This window comes from Fundulus heteroclitus, chromosome 8, assembly GCF_011125445.2.
Source record: "Fundulus heteroclitus isolate FHET01 chromosome 8, MU-UCD_Fhet_4.1, whole genome shotgun sequence".
NCBI classification, from domain to species: domain Eukaryota; kingdom Metazoa; phylum Chordata; class Actinopteri; order Cyprinodontiformes; family Fundulidae; genus Fundulus; species Fundulus heteroclitus.
In genome coordinates this window covers 20,476,257-20,492,718 of record NC_046368.1, presented here as the reverse complement: position 1 = coordinate 20,492,718, position 16,462 = coordinate 20,476,257, and the positions used below count along the sequence as shown (strand labels likewise).

The window sequence follows — 16,462 nt, the reverse complement described above, 5'->3', positions numbered from 1 at the left end:
AGGAAACCTGGCATATTGCGTAGTCTTTGACAAGCAGCATTCACTCCTCCCTGAAAGAGAGTAGAGCCTCAGTTGTCTTCGTCTGTATTGTCGATGGCTTTGCAGCAATCCCTCATGCTGAACATGCATGAAGCAACAGTGGAGAGGAAAACTCTCCTCTAACAGGAAGAAACAGATTCAAAAATACTTTATTGATCCCAAAGGTAAATTAAACACTTTTTCCACAAGACTGACTAACTGAATCATATTTTGATTTCTTTATGTACATTTTCAAGAAGTTGATTAGGGTATAATTCAGTTTTAATGAGATCCATATCATCTTAATCAATGAGGTCATTCTTCTTAATCAATCATTTACTCTTAATCCAGATTAAGGGGTTTATTAAGAAGTTAATTAAGAAGTTTTAAAGACTCAGGTCCAGAGATGATAATTTATGTCTTGTCAGAATTTAAAAGCAGAAAATTTACAGTCATCCATGTTTTGATGTCATCAAGACATGCCTGTAGTAGTCTAAGTAATTGATTGCATTTGTCAGAATTTATGGATAAATATAGCTGAGTGTCATCAGCATACCAGTGGAAATTAACACAATGCCATGTGATAATTTTACCCATCAAAAGTGTGTGTGTATATATATATATATATATATATATATATATATATATATATATATATATATATATATATATATATATATATATATATATATATATATATATATATATATATATATGAGAGAGAGAATTGGCCCAAGGACTGATTCCTGTGGTACTCCACAAGTGACCCTGGAGTTCGAAGATTTTATTATTAACATGAACAAACTGGAATCTGTCAGACGGATACGATTTAAATCAGCCCAATGCTTTCTCTTAATCTCTACAGTATGTTCAAGTGTTTCTAGGATAATGTCAACTGTATCAAATGCAGCACTGAGATCTAACAGGACGAGTACAGACACAACTCCATTTTCCGAGGCAACGAAAATATCTTTTATGACTTTCACCAGAGCTGTTTCAGTGCTATGATGAGCTATTTATCTATTACAGTATGCATTATTTTATTATTGTTTAAGTTGTTAATTATGATAAATACTGTCAGTTCATTCATGCAGCTCCAATACACAACACATGTAGTCTCCCAGTATTTTACAATAAAACTCAATTCAGTCCACAGATTTCAAGTCAAGTACTTGTTATAAAACAAGGTTACTATTGTTTCCTATGTATGGCTTCAACATTTGTGCTTTTTAGAAATTTGATTTAATCATTTCGTTTTTCTTTCTTCGTATGCAATATGCATATGTCTGGAGTGTTTTCTGGGTGATCTAATTCATGACTGGATTTTCCACAGTTCCTCATTTTCTATAACTGACTGATTTCTCTCCATTTTAAATCTTCATCGATTTATGACCCTTAACCAGTTGTGGTATAGAAATAGAAACATCCTTTATTGTACCTCTGTGGAAAAATGGAGGTGTAATGTCAGTAAACTGAAAGGCAAGTCAAAGCATGCAGTTTCACAACGATAAATGTAAAAGCCAAACTATAGAGACTGTACAGTCAGGGCACATTTACAGTGTAAGATAAAAAATGCTGTTCATCAATTAAATATAGCATACTTAGATTTAAACAAATGAGCAACTGAGTGGGATAATAACAAAAGTATAGCTTGTGCATGTCTATTTGAGCAGAAAATAGTCTGTTAACTTGATTTGACCATTTTGATAATGTTTTCTCCGTGCGTCTCCCCAGTTCTGAAGTCCTTCCACTGGTTTCTTGTATCCTACCCACTTTGCTAATGGTATTTAGCCTTTCGGCTACCAAAGAAAACGTGGGCGCAGACCGTGGTTTGAGGGGATGTGTTTAACCGCTTTTGAGCGGCCTAGACAAATTCCAGTTTCGGCGGTTAGACTTGAAGATCACTGTTCATAAGGAAGAACCATACAAAATGAAGTAGCTGAAGCCGTTTTGCCTTGAGGAATGGGCAAAAAGTGACAAGACGTGGCAAGCTCATACAAATATATCCAAAGTCACTTGTAACTGTTATTGTTGTGATAGGTGGATCTAACAAGTACCGACTTTTATTTTTCGCTTCACATGTCATGATTTAGGTTTTTGTTTATTTTGGACTTTTCTGGACTTGGGGCCCGTTCTTCGTACGTTACTTAAAACATCCGAGATCAAATGAGACATCCAAGATGATTTCATCCGGCTAATCATGATCCGACTAATTGGGTTCTTCCAACACACCTGTTGTTTACGATTAGTATCACTGGATTGAGTTATCTGAGACAACTGCGCGTTCATGTTCACGTTGTTTAAAAGGGGAAATGTATCGATAGTAGAAACATTGATCAGCAACGCTGCTATTGGCTGTTCAGCATGAACAAAGAACGCCCACAGTTTTTCTCCCAAGCAGAACAAGAGTTTTTAATGGAAGGTTATGCCAAATTTGAGTCATTAATTAAAACGACAGGGAACACCTCAAAATCTGTTAAAGCCAGGGGAGAGGGCTGGCAAACAGCAGCAGACAAATTAATGCGTAAATACTGTCCATGGTAGATGTTTCTATCACTTTCTACAGTATGAATTTTTGCATTTTAATAATCTCATATTTACTTTGTTATTTTTTATCAGAGCCTCCACGGGACCCACTAGAACATGGGGACAAGTAAAAGTGAAATACAAGAATATTCTACAAAATGGTAGCCTTTAATTATTATACTTTATTTAAAAAAGGCACTTATGTCAAGAGATCCAAATTTCAGTGTCATTCCTTAGAGACTGGAAGTAAAGGACGCATGCAAACTGGGAATTTTAACAAAAAAATTCTTTATCCATAAAAAGTGAAAATCTTCCTTTTCCAAGTCATCCACAGTTTACACGGTAAAACTGTATTGCTCCGTGTCTAGATAATCCATCCATAGTTTTTTCTTATACAATATACGGCTCGACAGGAAGCAAGCCTTTCAAAGTAAACTAAACTTCACAATAAAATAGTCTGAACAAATCTTCTTACTGAAAATGATAAAAATAAAAAGTAAACCATCATACAAATAACTTAAATATTTTCTATTTATGGCTCTAACACCACTTTTTCCTCTTTAAAAGCCACTGTTAAATGATGTGTTTGTCTGTTTATAACAGCCACCAAGAAAATCTCTCTACAATTACACTGTCTGTATTATGACTGTCGCGCTGTGCCAAAGGATCCTCTCTATTGCACAATACGCGATAAATTCGAAAAACTCCTTCCGCAACACGTTGCTGTCGTAAAAATGGACATGGCTGCGACAGACTTCCCTATCTCCTCCGCTTATACAGCTGCGGTCTAATCCTGTTTACATGAAATAAGCCATCTGTCAATCAGGTTTAAGCTGGCGCACATGTTGCTATGACAACAAGTCCAAGATGAGTTTTGAAGAACCAAACGATCCAAGATCATGCCAAATCGCCAACAATCAAATCCAGCTAACTGAGTTAGCGAAGTACGAAGAACGGGCCCTTGGTGACAGCCTGTCACCAGTCAATAAGCCCAGATCAACTCCACCTTCTGCCAGTGATTCCTGTCAACTCTGCTCACCTGCCTACATATACCTGCCTCGGTCTCATCTTGTCTCTCGTGATGTGCCCTTCTGCTACCACTTCCTGTGCGCTCAGCCAGCTGGACTCTTCTGATCAAAGTTGCCTGTGTCTGCATGCTGCAGTTCCGCTGGTTTCTCCGTGAGTTCCAGCCGCCTGCTCTTGCCATTCTGGTGGTTCCCCGGCCCACATTGCCTGTTATGGTCTGTCACTATCTGCTTCCTCTGGTCTCCTGCTCATTCGGGCCTGCCTGTATCATCAGACATAACTCATCTGTTAAGTCTGGTTCTGCTTGCCTGCCTCAGCTGCAACTACTCATCCTCACAATAAACTTTTTAAAAATGTAACTCTGTGTCGGGCTGAATATCGGGTTCACCAGCATTAATCATTACATCACGATAAAGAAAATAACAAATCTTCAAAGTTGTAGGCATGTTCTGTAAATGGTGCAAATGCTCAGACAATGCATTTTACATAAAAAATGCCAAAAATGAAAGAAACTGCATTTAAACTATTGACTAAAATATTTATTTCAGTCTGTAGTCCAACTGTTCTTTCCTTTCTTATACAACTACAATATGCTTTTTCATGTTTTCTTCCTGATGTTTTCGTCATGTAAAGCACTTTGAATTGTCTTTTTGCTGAAATAAGCCATATTAAATGCGCCTTTTCTTCTTGCTGCAACAGTGCTACGAGCTCCGGCAACATCGAGATGTAATGCTAATGACAGCTGGATCCTCTTAGTTACTTTAGGTTTTTGTTCTTATTACGATGGATCAAACAAACCTTTGCAGGGCCTGAGATATAAAGTGTCATTGAGTAATCATATAAACCAATGCACTTTTTTTATGTCACATGTAAGAAGAATTAAAATAAATAAAAATGTGGGTTCTTCAAGCTGTCGCTCTTTGCAAGAGTTCTTCAACAATTAGCTTTGGATTTTTTCCCCCCAATTCTGTGTACGGGTGGCAAGATAAACTTGGATCCCCCATTCAGCTCTTGATCATCTGGGATTTAATTGTTGCTCTTTTTGTAGATTCAGTTCAGTTCAGTTTATTCGAACAACAAAACAATATAAGATGTGTAAATACAACACAACACAATGAATACATAAACCATAATAAATTGTTCGAAAAGGAATGGGACGAAGTATAAACTTTTAAGTTTCCCATCCCTAATGATTCAAGTGACCTAAGTTGCTCATTTAACTAGTTACATTCACTCTTCCATATTAATCTACCTGTTTTTTATCTTTCCTCGTCTACATATTTATCCAAAAGTAATTTTTTGTACCTTCTCTTAAACAAATTTATGTTCACACTCTGCTTTAAACACGGCTTTAAACTATTCCATAACTTCACTCCACTACTTGATATAGTCATTCTTTTCATCGTTGTTCGTACCATCTTCGTTCTGAATACTGCATCTCCTCTAAAGTTATATTTTTCATCTCGTTCTTGAAACAATTCATTTATATTTTTAGCCACGAGTTTGTTTTTTACTTTATACATTACTTGCGCTGATATGGAGAAGTTTATGAAATTGACAATCCGTTTTCCATTTCCACACACATAAATGTCATGTTCCCTTGCATTTCCCATTTAATTACTGGCTATGAGAAATAGAGCTCCATGTCGCATAAAATGCATACCTCAGGGAACCAAGCAAGATATGGATCTCATTAAAACTGGATTATACCCTAATCAACTTCTTGAAAATTTACACAAAGAAATCAACATATGATTCAATTAGTCACAGTGTTGTGAAAAAGTGTTTGCCCCCCCTCACAGGTGTCTTCTGTTTTTTCTTTCTTTTCACACTTAAATGTATTGGATCATCAAACTAATTTGATAAAGAACAAAAGAGTGATGAAATACAAAAACTGTCTTTAAATGAAGATTTCTATCACTAAATCAAATAAAGCTATCCAAGCCAACCTGACCCCATGTAGAGACATGACTGCCCAGCCTTGGTAAACCATGAATTAACTGGAATTAACCACATTTTTGGTCCAGTTTCACTTGCCACACCCAGGGCTGATTAATGCCAGACCTGTTGAATAAGAAGAAATTTCACTTAAATAGAACCGGTTTGGCTATGTGATGTAGATCAAATGATCTCTACATGGCCTAAACTGACTAAAAGGCCATTCCTAAAGCTTTGTCAATCACAGTGAGACCAATTTTCTACAAATGGAGAAAAAACAAAATAGTGGTGAACCTTCCCAGGAGAGGCTAGCCCACCAACATTACTCCAAGAGTACACTGACAGTACATCCAGGATGTCAAAAAGGGAACCCAGAACAACATTTAAACACTGCAGGCCTCACTTAAAATCATTGTTCATGATTCAACAATAAGAAAGAGAGTTAGCAAAAGTGCTGGTGGAGCTGCACAGCCAATACCGTTAACACAAAGCCCCATCTCACAGTTCACAAAAAAGAATCAACTTGGTGATCCCAAAGACTTTTGGGAAAATATTCTACAGTTTTACATAACCAAACTAGATTATTTTGGAAGGTAGGAGTCCTGTAGCCATAAAACAAATGTAGGATGTAGAATTTTTCTATTTTGCTTCTAGACAACATCCCTCAATTGATGGAGCATTGAATGTTGCTTTATACCAGAAAATTCTGAAGTAGAAGGTCCAGCCATGAGTTTGGGACCTTAAGCTCGAGGGTTTATGGGATATACAGCAATACAGTGATACAAAGCACACCAACAAGTCCATCACTGAATGGCTTAAACAACTTTAAAGTGAAGGTTATAAGTTGCCTAGGCGAAGTCTTAAATCTGACTCGGATGTTGCTGTGTGACTTTAAACAGACCCTTCATGCTCAGAAATCTTTTATATATGGCTACATTATTCTTCCCCTATGATGTAGATGCTATAGTCTCAGTTAATGCAAAAGCTTGATGGCAGTTAAGTTGCAAAACCAGTTATTAGGTTTAGGAGGCTATTACTTTTTATATAGAGTCAGGTTCAGTAGCTTTCTCCTCCCATAATAAACAAAACAATCATTTGAAAGCTGCATTTTGCAATCCCCCAAGCTAGCTTTGTCAAATATTTATATGCCTCTGATGATCTGAAACATTTTACTTTACTGTGACATAAATGGAGAGAAAAGAAAAGAGAAAAATAAAATAGATTTGTGAAGGAGCAAAAAACCATTCTGTCATACTGTAAGAGTTGTTAGTGGTCCCATAAAGGGAAAGGTTGGATTTTTATGTTTAAAAAACATTTATGTTTTTGTTGTCATGGTCTTTGGATTTCTCAGTTGCTTTCTGTTTGAAGTGTCAATCTATGCCATCTGGTGGTTAAGTTTAACAAAATGGACACACTGAGTTTCTCCAGCGTAATGCAATGGTTCACAGCGGAAACATCGGCTAAAGCACTACAAATTTGTCAAAAGATAAAAATGTTTGTCAATAATCACACAGTTACTAATGATAACACTAATGGAATTAAAGGATTTATATGATATATTGCACAAGCACAACATATTTCCTGATCTAAATAAATTTGGTGCTGCATTGAACTGTTGAAACGTAGGTCACTCAGCTTCAGATGAAGAAGGAAAACATGACTTTTATAGCTTCTAGGAAACGTTTATCTACTTTTTTTCCATTGAGTTGGTTCTGAACAACAAAAAGGTTGTTGCGACAGTCTGTTGAAAAGTCTCATTTTGTCCTACATCCTCTTGCACAGTGTGAGTTTAGTTAGCATGCACAGCCCCAAAACACAAGATACACAACAGATAGTATAAATAGAATCTCTGGCATCCGTCTGGTAAACAGGTTGCCCTTCATTGACAACTGCTCCACCTTTCACTCATTTGCCTAAGAAAACATTGTCTGGTTTAGAAAGCGCTTGTCCTTTTAAAAAGGAAACAACCTGAATACCTTCAATAGAAATGTCTTCTCCTTTAAAGGTGTGGACAGAAAGGGGAGGGAGGAGTTGGGTTTCACTACCGCCTCCCCTTTTCTGGGCTTACATATTGCAGCTCAGCCGTCACACCGTCCTGAGAGCTCTTCTCATCTGCTCTGGTTAAAGCCCAAGACTGTTTTTCTTTTTTTTTCTTTTCTTTTGCTCTTTTTATGGCTTATGAGACTGTGGCTGACATCAATGACGAACCACAATAGGACGCACCTTTTGGAAACTTCCACAACCTGTCCACACCTTTCTCAAAGGTCGCCGACCCCTGCAAAGGATTTAAACCACTTGGACTTCTCTCTGTCTATGTTTGTGAATTTTCACGAGTCAAATGAGAATTTTCGGCAAGTGAAGAGATGGCAAAGATGCAAGGACTCTATGTAGTACTACTGACAGGTAAGATCCAGTCACTGAAATTGTATCAACGCGTTAGAATGAGGGTTCAACTTTCTTTGCTGCTTCTGTATACCATAGTTTCAAAACCTGCAAATAAATGGCAAAATAAATAATTTTATTGGATGCTTCTTATGCAAGTTTTCTGTTGAGAGAAAATTTGATTGCTGGTTCAGTCAAGCCTGGATTGTCCCTGTAAATAAAAAGCTTCAGTTGTTTAGCCACTCAGTGAAGATCCTATACATTAGCAATATATTATCTGACTCTTCACTAATTATGAAGTTGGGGATGTTTAAAGCTTGAAACATTGTGCAATAAAATTATATTTATTCTCAGAGTTACGTGTTTGTAAAGCGAGGTAGTGAGAGTTACACCTTTTACGCAGATCTAATGAGTGGAATGCGATCATAAATTGGCTGATGTGTTGAAGGACTGCTCCCGAGCCGATACTCAAGTGTGTGTGTGTGTGTGTGTGTGTGTGTGTGTGTGTGTGTGTGTGCCTTTTTGTTTGTGTTTCTGTCTGCAGCTCTAGCCTTGTGGAAATATTGCCTGGCAGAATGGAACGGTACCGACGCGTCGTCCAACCGAACCACATCCGCATGTCAGCTTCATGGCAAGAAAGACAACTGCACAGGTAGATGCGCCACAAATCCCTCACTGATGTCATACATGGCCGGGAGCTTTGAGGTGTAATTGACGCGGTCATCAGAGCAGACGCTGAACTGGTCAAAGCAGTTTAGGTAAAGAGTGTCAGCCATCTGTGACTGGATTGTGGCCTTTGTGGTCTGTTCACAAAGGCCACAAAAGGTGTTGTTTTGCATGATAGAAGTTTTGCCCATAATTTGATTGAAAGCTACTTTCAAGTAAAGCGAGCTTAACCACCCTCACTTTAGTTCTCCTCCTGTTGCATTGGGAAAAAAAAAACAGACATCCATTTTCACATTTAAAAAATATTGCCTTAGTTATGCTAGCAGTTGTTACTGTTACAGAAAAACAATCAGTAGTTAAAAAAGATATGTTCAAAATCTTATTCCTGTTGAAAGACATGGGTTCTATTAGATATATTATGGTTATTGTGATAGTTGTTGCAAGCATGGTAGAAAATTCAATAACTAGTAGGAAAATATCAATCAATTAATCGATCAACAGATCCATCTATTTATATAGAGAGCAGTTATCATGTGTCAAAGTGTAACGTTAAGTGCTTTACAGAGGTTAAAGCGAAGTAAACAACACGCTGCAGGTTCAATGAGCCAAAACCATAAATAGAAAACATACAAAACATAAACAATCAAATCTAAAATTAAAAAAAAAACTGCATTATCAGAAACATGACGGATCCTGCCAGTTAGATAAATAACTTCAAACAGAAAAATCAAGAACATGAAAGAAAGATGAAGTGGTCTTAATCTTATCCCTTTGTTTTTAGCAGAATTGCCGTGTTTTTCTGGCAGCTTTGACGTGACTGATGTGAAAGACTAAATGGTCTAAGAGCCATCCCTCTTAAAAGACGTTTAAAAAAAAAACATTTTACCGGAAATATTTTGACTAGAAATATGTCTTAGTCTAGTTGAAAAACATTTTTACCTTGTATTTTCTGGCTCTTTTTTTTTGTTTACTGTTTTAGTATAAATATCAATAAATGGTTAATAAATGTAGTCAAGGTCTCCTCTCTGTTGAAGGACCTGATTTTTATTAATTTTTTTAGCACAAAAGCATTAATCGGATTGCTAGTTATATATAATACCTTGAGAGGTCCCATTTACTACTTGCCTGCTATTACGCCCTTTAACTACTACCTGTAAGCTGAGTAAAATGAAGCAGTTCTTAGAGTCATGAGACTTTCTTGTCAGGTCAAAATCTAAGCCAGCTATCGTCTTTTAAATGTAACCTACGCTAACTATTTACTCCTCTACCTTTAAAAATGTAGGTTGCATCCAGCTTGTCGTCTTGGCTAACCATCTACAAGACTGCAAACACATGTATCCACAATCTCAATAAACTTTGCAACACGAGAGGTTTCCTTTTAGCTCTGGGGTCATGGCTGCTTGCCAGTTCTCATGTTTCAGGTAACAAATAGAGCGCGCTCATTGATGTCACCTGGAGGGCAGTATCCTTTCCCAAGTTTAGTTTTTTTTTCTTTTTTTTTTTTCGTGTGAGACAATTTCACTGAAGCCGATCGTAAAGATAGCGGCGGCTTTTCAAGAAGTGCTACGTGTGACCGGCGGTCAGAGGTTCAACAGCTGTTTCAGGGTGTGATTGGTTAGCAAGCTAAAATAAAAACCTGTGTGGGGCATAGTTGAGAGAATGGAAAGTCCAACTTTCATGTTTAATTTAGCAAGGGATCACGCTAATTGAGCCATGTGGTTATTGAGTCCTTAATGACACCGGGCCGTCACTGGGTTTGAACAGTCTTCCTCTCTGGATCATATTACAAACAGTCTATTAATAAATCAGGTCATGGCAGAGGGTGAGAATTTACGTCATAGTGGCAAGCTGACCGACTGCGCCAAAGTTCCAGAAATAGATATTAGGGGAAAATAGGCTTATTCGCTCTTGATCAAAATCGCACATGTTCATTTGGAAATGGCTCAAGCATCTGTAGGTCAAATTGAAGCAAAACCCTTCCTACTGCTGATGGAACCTGATGCCTGACAATGGAAGTAGTTACCTAGTCTCATATTAAATGGAAAGCAGGAATCCTGTCACCTACATCGGTTTACTTAATCAGAGTATAAGGTAATAAAACGAGATAAAAGTGAGAAATTTGGTCAAAATTAACTTTTTTTTTTTTATATTACCTGAATATTTGAACATACTTTATCTTCTATTGAACCATTATTTTACCCGAGGCCCTTGAAATAAAAATATTTCCCCCCCCAGAAAGAGACGTGGCCAAGAGGCACACCAGCGACGACATTTCATGATGTGGAAAATACTCTGAAATTTTTTACAAAACGTTACATCTAAGTATACAGCCATTACCAAGAAAATGGATTTGTGATCTACTAAATGTATATTTATGTGGCCATTATTTTGAATAGTGGGATAACTTTAGAATAAGAAGAAGGATTACAGGAATTTGAAATTGTTGCTGAATTTAATTATGTTTTTCATCAATTATAAGAGCGTGTGGATTATTGCTAAAGCCTGCATAGACACACACACTGTACCCATGGGAGGTGGCTAGTAGGACTTGATTCCCATTTTTTTTGATGGGTGGAGCAGTAGTTGACTTGGCTTGTTTTGGCCTTTTGTTGACACTTTACAAGATTAAAAACCTGTGTTCTGATGTGTTGATGTGATACATGGATGCTGGGTCTGGTTTAATACAAATGTAATGTACTTAATAGAAACGTTATAACAAAAAAAAGTACCTCAAAACATAAACGGTGGAGATGAGAGTTGAAATTAAATGCTTTACCTTGTAGAACAGTTCTTGTTTGGTTTTCACATGTAGTTGCTAACACAAGATTTTTTTACACAAGAGATTTTTATTTAGTAGCAATTAAATCAACGCAACTCCGAGTAGGTGATGTAATTTCATTTATCCAGCAGGACAAGACACGGGACAGTGGGACGGCCACTTCACGAAATGTCCTGAGAGCCTGTCACATTACTGTGTCCACGGAGAGTGTCGTTACATTAAGGAACAGGAGACGCCATCCTGCAGGTGAGACGTGGTTCTGGAAAGAGTTAATGAATGGACACGTAGAAAAGATTAAACTATTTTGTTTAACGTTGTTGAGAATTGAGAAAAGGGAACCATGAACTATTAATCAAAATATTTGGCCAGACAAATCAAATCTTTATGAGCACACAAACAGTTGGCAGTGGAAGTCTTTCATCATGAAACAAAATGTACCAATGAAAGTTTTAAACATCCTTGTTCTCCTCATCTAAGGTGTCAGAGCCAATACTACGGAGCCAGGTGTGAGTATGTGAGCTTGGACTGGTTGAAAGGAGACGGACAAGGCATCCTGATAGGCTGCACCATTGCGGGGCTTCTGTTCTTGATTTTCCTCATTGTTTCCATCTGCGTCTGTTCACAGTAAGACAAAATATTTTCTAACGATATGCATGCACTGTCCTAAAAGGAACAGTTTGGGTTTTCACTGCCTTCTGTCGTATCTGGAGGGTCACATCTGAAACGATACGTTCACTGGACAACTTGAGTTTGAGTTTTTAATAGCAGCTTCTTCTGCTACAGGAGCAAACTCACTGCCAGGTGATCAGGTGACCTCTGTTCACCTGAATCTCCACTATGTGACGAAGCAGAAAGATGAAATTATTACAAAACCAATCGTCGACCTTTTGCCTGGTACCAAGTACACTTCTGAACAGCCCTGTTTTGAACACTATTGTCATCTGCTGTTTCATGGAGATTACAGAGTACCTCTTGGCCTGACCCCTCCCCCGAGGCCGGTTTGCCCCAGACAACATAACCAGGGTGTTCAAAATGTATCCACTAATTCAGTGAGAGGCAGCTGAAAAAAAAGTTAGTTTTTTATTTCTTAACATGTTTAGTAACACATTATGGTCTTATAACAATTTAAATCCAAGACACTAATTGCTCTAGTTGATGAGCAGCATTTGCTATGTCATTTATCAACTGTATTCTTGTCTGTTTTTTTTATTATTATTATTTCTGTCCAGCAACCAGTAAACTATGATACAGACTGTGTTACATGGACTTTGCACTTAAAATCATTTTGCAAAAGGTGGCTGCTTTCTTTTAAAATCATCAGGTTGCAAGACACTATCTTACTAGGATTTAATATTTTTCTCTGTTCACAGTCTCCAAAGCTGTTTACTAGAATGTTATTGTCCGATCACATCTGCTAAGAGGCACAGACTAAAGCCCAGTTCTTAAACTAGGTGGAGTGAGTGAATAGATTATAGGAGGGCAGACTTTTTTTATTGGACTGAAAGTCACATTGGCTTTTACTCCAGATCACAGGATTACTACAACCTGACTAAGTAAGACGTCTACCTAGACTCATGAATAAACATGTAAAAAAGATATAAAACTGTATCTGCTGTATGACTTTATTTATTTTTCAATATGCAGGTACCAAACACAGGTTGTTGTGTTTGGTACCTGCAATATATTGCAAAGGAAAATGGGCAGAAAAGTCTATTATGTAAATGATCAAAGCTGGTAATGAGATACCCAAAGACTCGTGATCTCAGCTGCTGCGACAGGTGGTTCTGTGATTTTCAACTTCAGGGCTTAATACAAATGCTACATGATACAGAGAATTTAAATCACAAAATAAATGTTAAACATCATCATTATCAATTTACTTTGACCTGGAAGACATTGGTTGATAAAGCTTTGATTCAGAGATGCTTTTTTATAATTATTTTATGAAAAGGAAAACACAACAAGATAAATATTGTACACTGCTCAAAAAATAAAGGGAACACTAAAAAAATACATATCCTGGATCTGAATGAATTAAATATTCTTATTAAATACTTTGTTCTTTATATAGTTGAATGTGCTGACAACAGAAATCACACAGAAATTTCCAATGGAAATCAACTTTATTAACCCATGAAGGTCTGGTTTTGGAGCCACACTCAGAAATAAAGACACCACAGGTGAATACAGCTTTGATGTCCTTAAAACAAGTCTAAATGAGGCTCAGTAGCGTGTGTGGCCTCCATGTGCCTGTATGACCTCCCTACAATGCCTGGCAATGCTTCTGATGGGGTGGGATGGTCTCCTGAGGGATCTCCTCCCAGACCTGGACTAACTCATCCACCAACTCCTGGACAGTCTGTGGTGTAACGTGCCGTTGGTGGATGGAGCGAGACATGATGTCCCAGATCTGCTCAATTGGATTCAGGTCTTGGGAACAGGCGGACCGGTCCACAGCATCAACGCCTTCGTCTCTCAGGAACTGCTGACACACTCCAGCCACATGAGGTCTAGCATTGTCTTGCATTAGGAGGAACCCAGGGCCAACTGCACCAGCACATGGTCTCACAATGGGTCTGAGGATCTCATCTCTGTACCTAATGGCAGTCAGACTACCTCTGGTGAGCACATGGAGGGCTATGCAGCCCCCCCCCCCCCAAAAAAAGCCACCCTACAGCATTACTGACTCACTGCCAAACCAGTCATGCTGGAGGATGTTGCAGCAGCAGAACGTTCTCCATGGCGTCTCCAGACTCTGTCACGTCTGTCACATGTGTTCAGTGTTAACCTTCTATCATCTGTGAAGAGCACAGGGTACCAGTGGTGGTTTTGCCAATCTTGGTGTTCTCTGGCCAAAGCCAAACGTCCTGCACGGTGTTGGGCTGTAAGCATAACCCCCACCTGTGGACGTCAGACCCTCATACCACCCTCATGGAGTCTGTTTCTGATCGTTTGAGCAGACACTGCCCATCTGTGGTCTGCTGGAGGTCATTCTGCAGGGCTCTGACAGAGCTCCTCCTGTTCCTCCTCGCACAAAGGTGGAGGTAGCGGTCCTGCTGCAGGGTTGTAGCCCCCTACGGCCTCCTCCACGTCTCCTGATGTACTGGCCTGTCTCCTGGTAGCGCCTCCATGCTCTGGACGCTACGCTGACAGACAGAGAAAACCTTCTTGCCACAGCTCACATTGATGTGCCATCCTGGATGAGCTGCACTACCTGAGCCACTTGTGTGGGTTGTAGACTCCGTCTCATGCTACCACTAGAGTGAAAGCACCACCAGCGTTCAAAGGTGACCAAAACATCAGGCAGAAAGCAGAGGAACTGAGAAGTGGTCTGTGGTCACCACCTGCAGAACCACTACTTTAGTGGAGGGGTCTTGATAATTGCCTCTAGTTTCCACCTGTTGTCTATTCCATTTACACAACAGCAGGTGAAATTGATTATCAATCAGTGTTGCTTCTTAAGTGGACAGTTTGATTTCACAGAAGTGTGATTGACTGGGAGTTAAATTGTGTTGTTAAAGTGTTCCCTTTATTTTTCTGAGCAGTGTAGGTACTACCAGTCAAAAGTTTGGGCTCACCTTCTGATTCGAAGGGCTGTCTTTATTTTTTATTTCTACCTCTGGGAACTCCTTCAAGACAGAAGGAAAACCGTTTCAGGTGACTAACCCTATGAAACTCAACAAAGTTGGGGGGTATTTAGAAAAAGGCTAATATACAAGATTTTTTGAGTTATTTTACAATCTTCTGTTTAAAAATGTAATTCTATATACTTTTGAGTCAGAAAATCATGAAAATAAAGAAAACCCAATGAATAACAATGGTGAGTCCAAACTTTTGATGGGTAGATATATCCAATTCTGATCCCATTTTTGGCAGGAAAGCAGTGTTTCACCCAAGCTGTGTCTTTGAACTCATATTGCAATAGCTAAGGAAATTTGGTTGTTCGGTGGTTTCACTCATTTCCCTTCACAAGTACCGTGGTTCTCTCTTTTCTAGTCGCAGGAAAGGACGGAGAAGAAGACGGGCGAAGGAGACAAAAAACGGGACAGAGAAGGACAACATGCTGAGCACGAGTACATCAAAGACGACGGACTCCACAGAGATGACACGTGTCCAGGACAGCATCGGGGGCCCCTAACGAATACCACTTCCAGAGTGGCCCCTGTCAACCTGTGGTAGGAGCTCGGAAGCTCCGCCTCCTCCTTTTTAAAGTGCTGCCGGGTCTGAAACATTAAACAGGCCTCTGGAACGAGAGGAAGATGCCCTCCTGGATTTACGACAAATATGAAGTGGGGAGGAGTGTTCAGTTGCCCTGGTGCTGGAGAGGAGGCTTTTGTTTTGAAAGCTGTGGAGCAACAGACATGGCCTTTCACCGGGCGCCGCTGATCACGCAGCACTAAATAAATTGTTGCTATGTTGGAAAAAAGCTGCAAGGCCAGCTGGCAGCCAGTGATAACAGTCAGTCAGGTTGGCCTGCAACTGGCAACTGTGGGAGACACGTTTACACTGCCAGATGAGAGGAGAGCCTTTGTGCTTCTAGGGAAATCGAGCGACATACATCAACCTTTAAACAGACCGTAATGCCAAACCTCAGTGCTACAGCCCCTGGTTTGTTTACTGTCTGACGGGCTTTTCTCTGTAATGTCGCCGTTTCATTATCCGCGCCACGTTACGGCCAGTTATCACTTTCAACTTATCACTACAGAGTCACGTCTCCACTCAAGCTCGCAGACACTATCATGCACATGACCAATGCAAGAGAGAAACCGGTACACGTCAGAGCTACATGAACTGCACGGCTCAAAGCGGACAAGTAGATCTTGTGTTGTGCTTTTTTTTATTTTTACTTTTTTTTATTTATATCTGTATATTTGGAGCCGAGCAGCCTGGAGGCTGCGGCACAGAACAGCTGAGTCTGTGTGCACGGGCTGACAGTGCTCCCCTGTTGGAGACACTTTTTAGAGCCGCCAAACCTTCGCTGAGGTTTCGACCTGTGTCTACGTCGACATTAACCCAGAGCCAGGTAAATCTGCCTCTGCCATTTATATCACGTATCATTAAACATGCTGTCCTGTCCTGTACTTTTACTGCGGCAAGAAATAACATTTGATATTTTTTACCTCTAAA

The 16,462-nt window shown here is 39.2% G+C and overlaps 1 protein-coding gene across 2 annotated transcripts; it reads left to right on the top strand.

Moving 5' to 3' along the window:
• The first annotated feature begins 7,578 nt into the window (after positions 1 to 7,578).
• btc (betacellulin, epidermal growth factor family member) lies at positions 7,579 to 16,462 on the top strand. Of its 2 annotated transcripts, none has more exons than XM_036140328.1 (5): positions 7,579 to 7,911; positions 8,435 to 8,542; positions 11,467 to 11,581; positions 11,813 to 11,959; positions 15,332 to 16,462. In XM_036140328.1, the coding sequence occupies exons 1-5, from the start codon at positions 7,872 to 7,874 to the stop codon at positions 15,471 to 15,473; spliced, it is 552 nt and encodes a 183-aa protein (XP_035996221.1). In that variant the 5' UTR covers positions 7,579 to 7,871; the 3' UTR covers positions 15,474 to 16,462. The 2 variants fall into 2 exon arrangements, with proteins under 2 accessions (XP_035996221.1, XP_035996220.1); XM_036140327.1 differs by having other exon boundaries at positions 7,580 to 7,911; positions 11,464 to 11,581.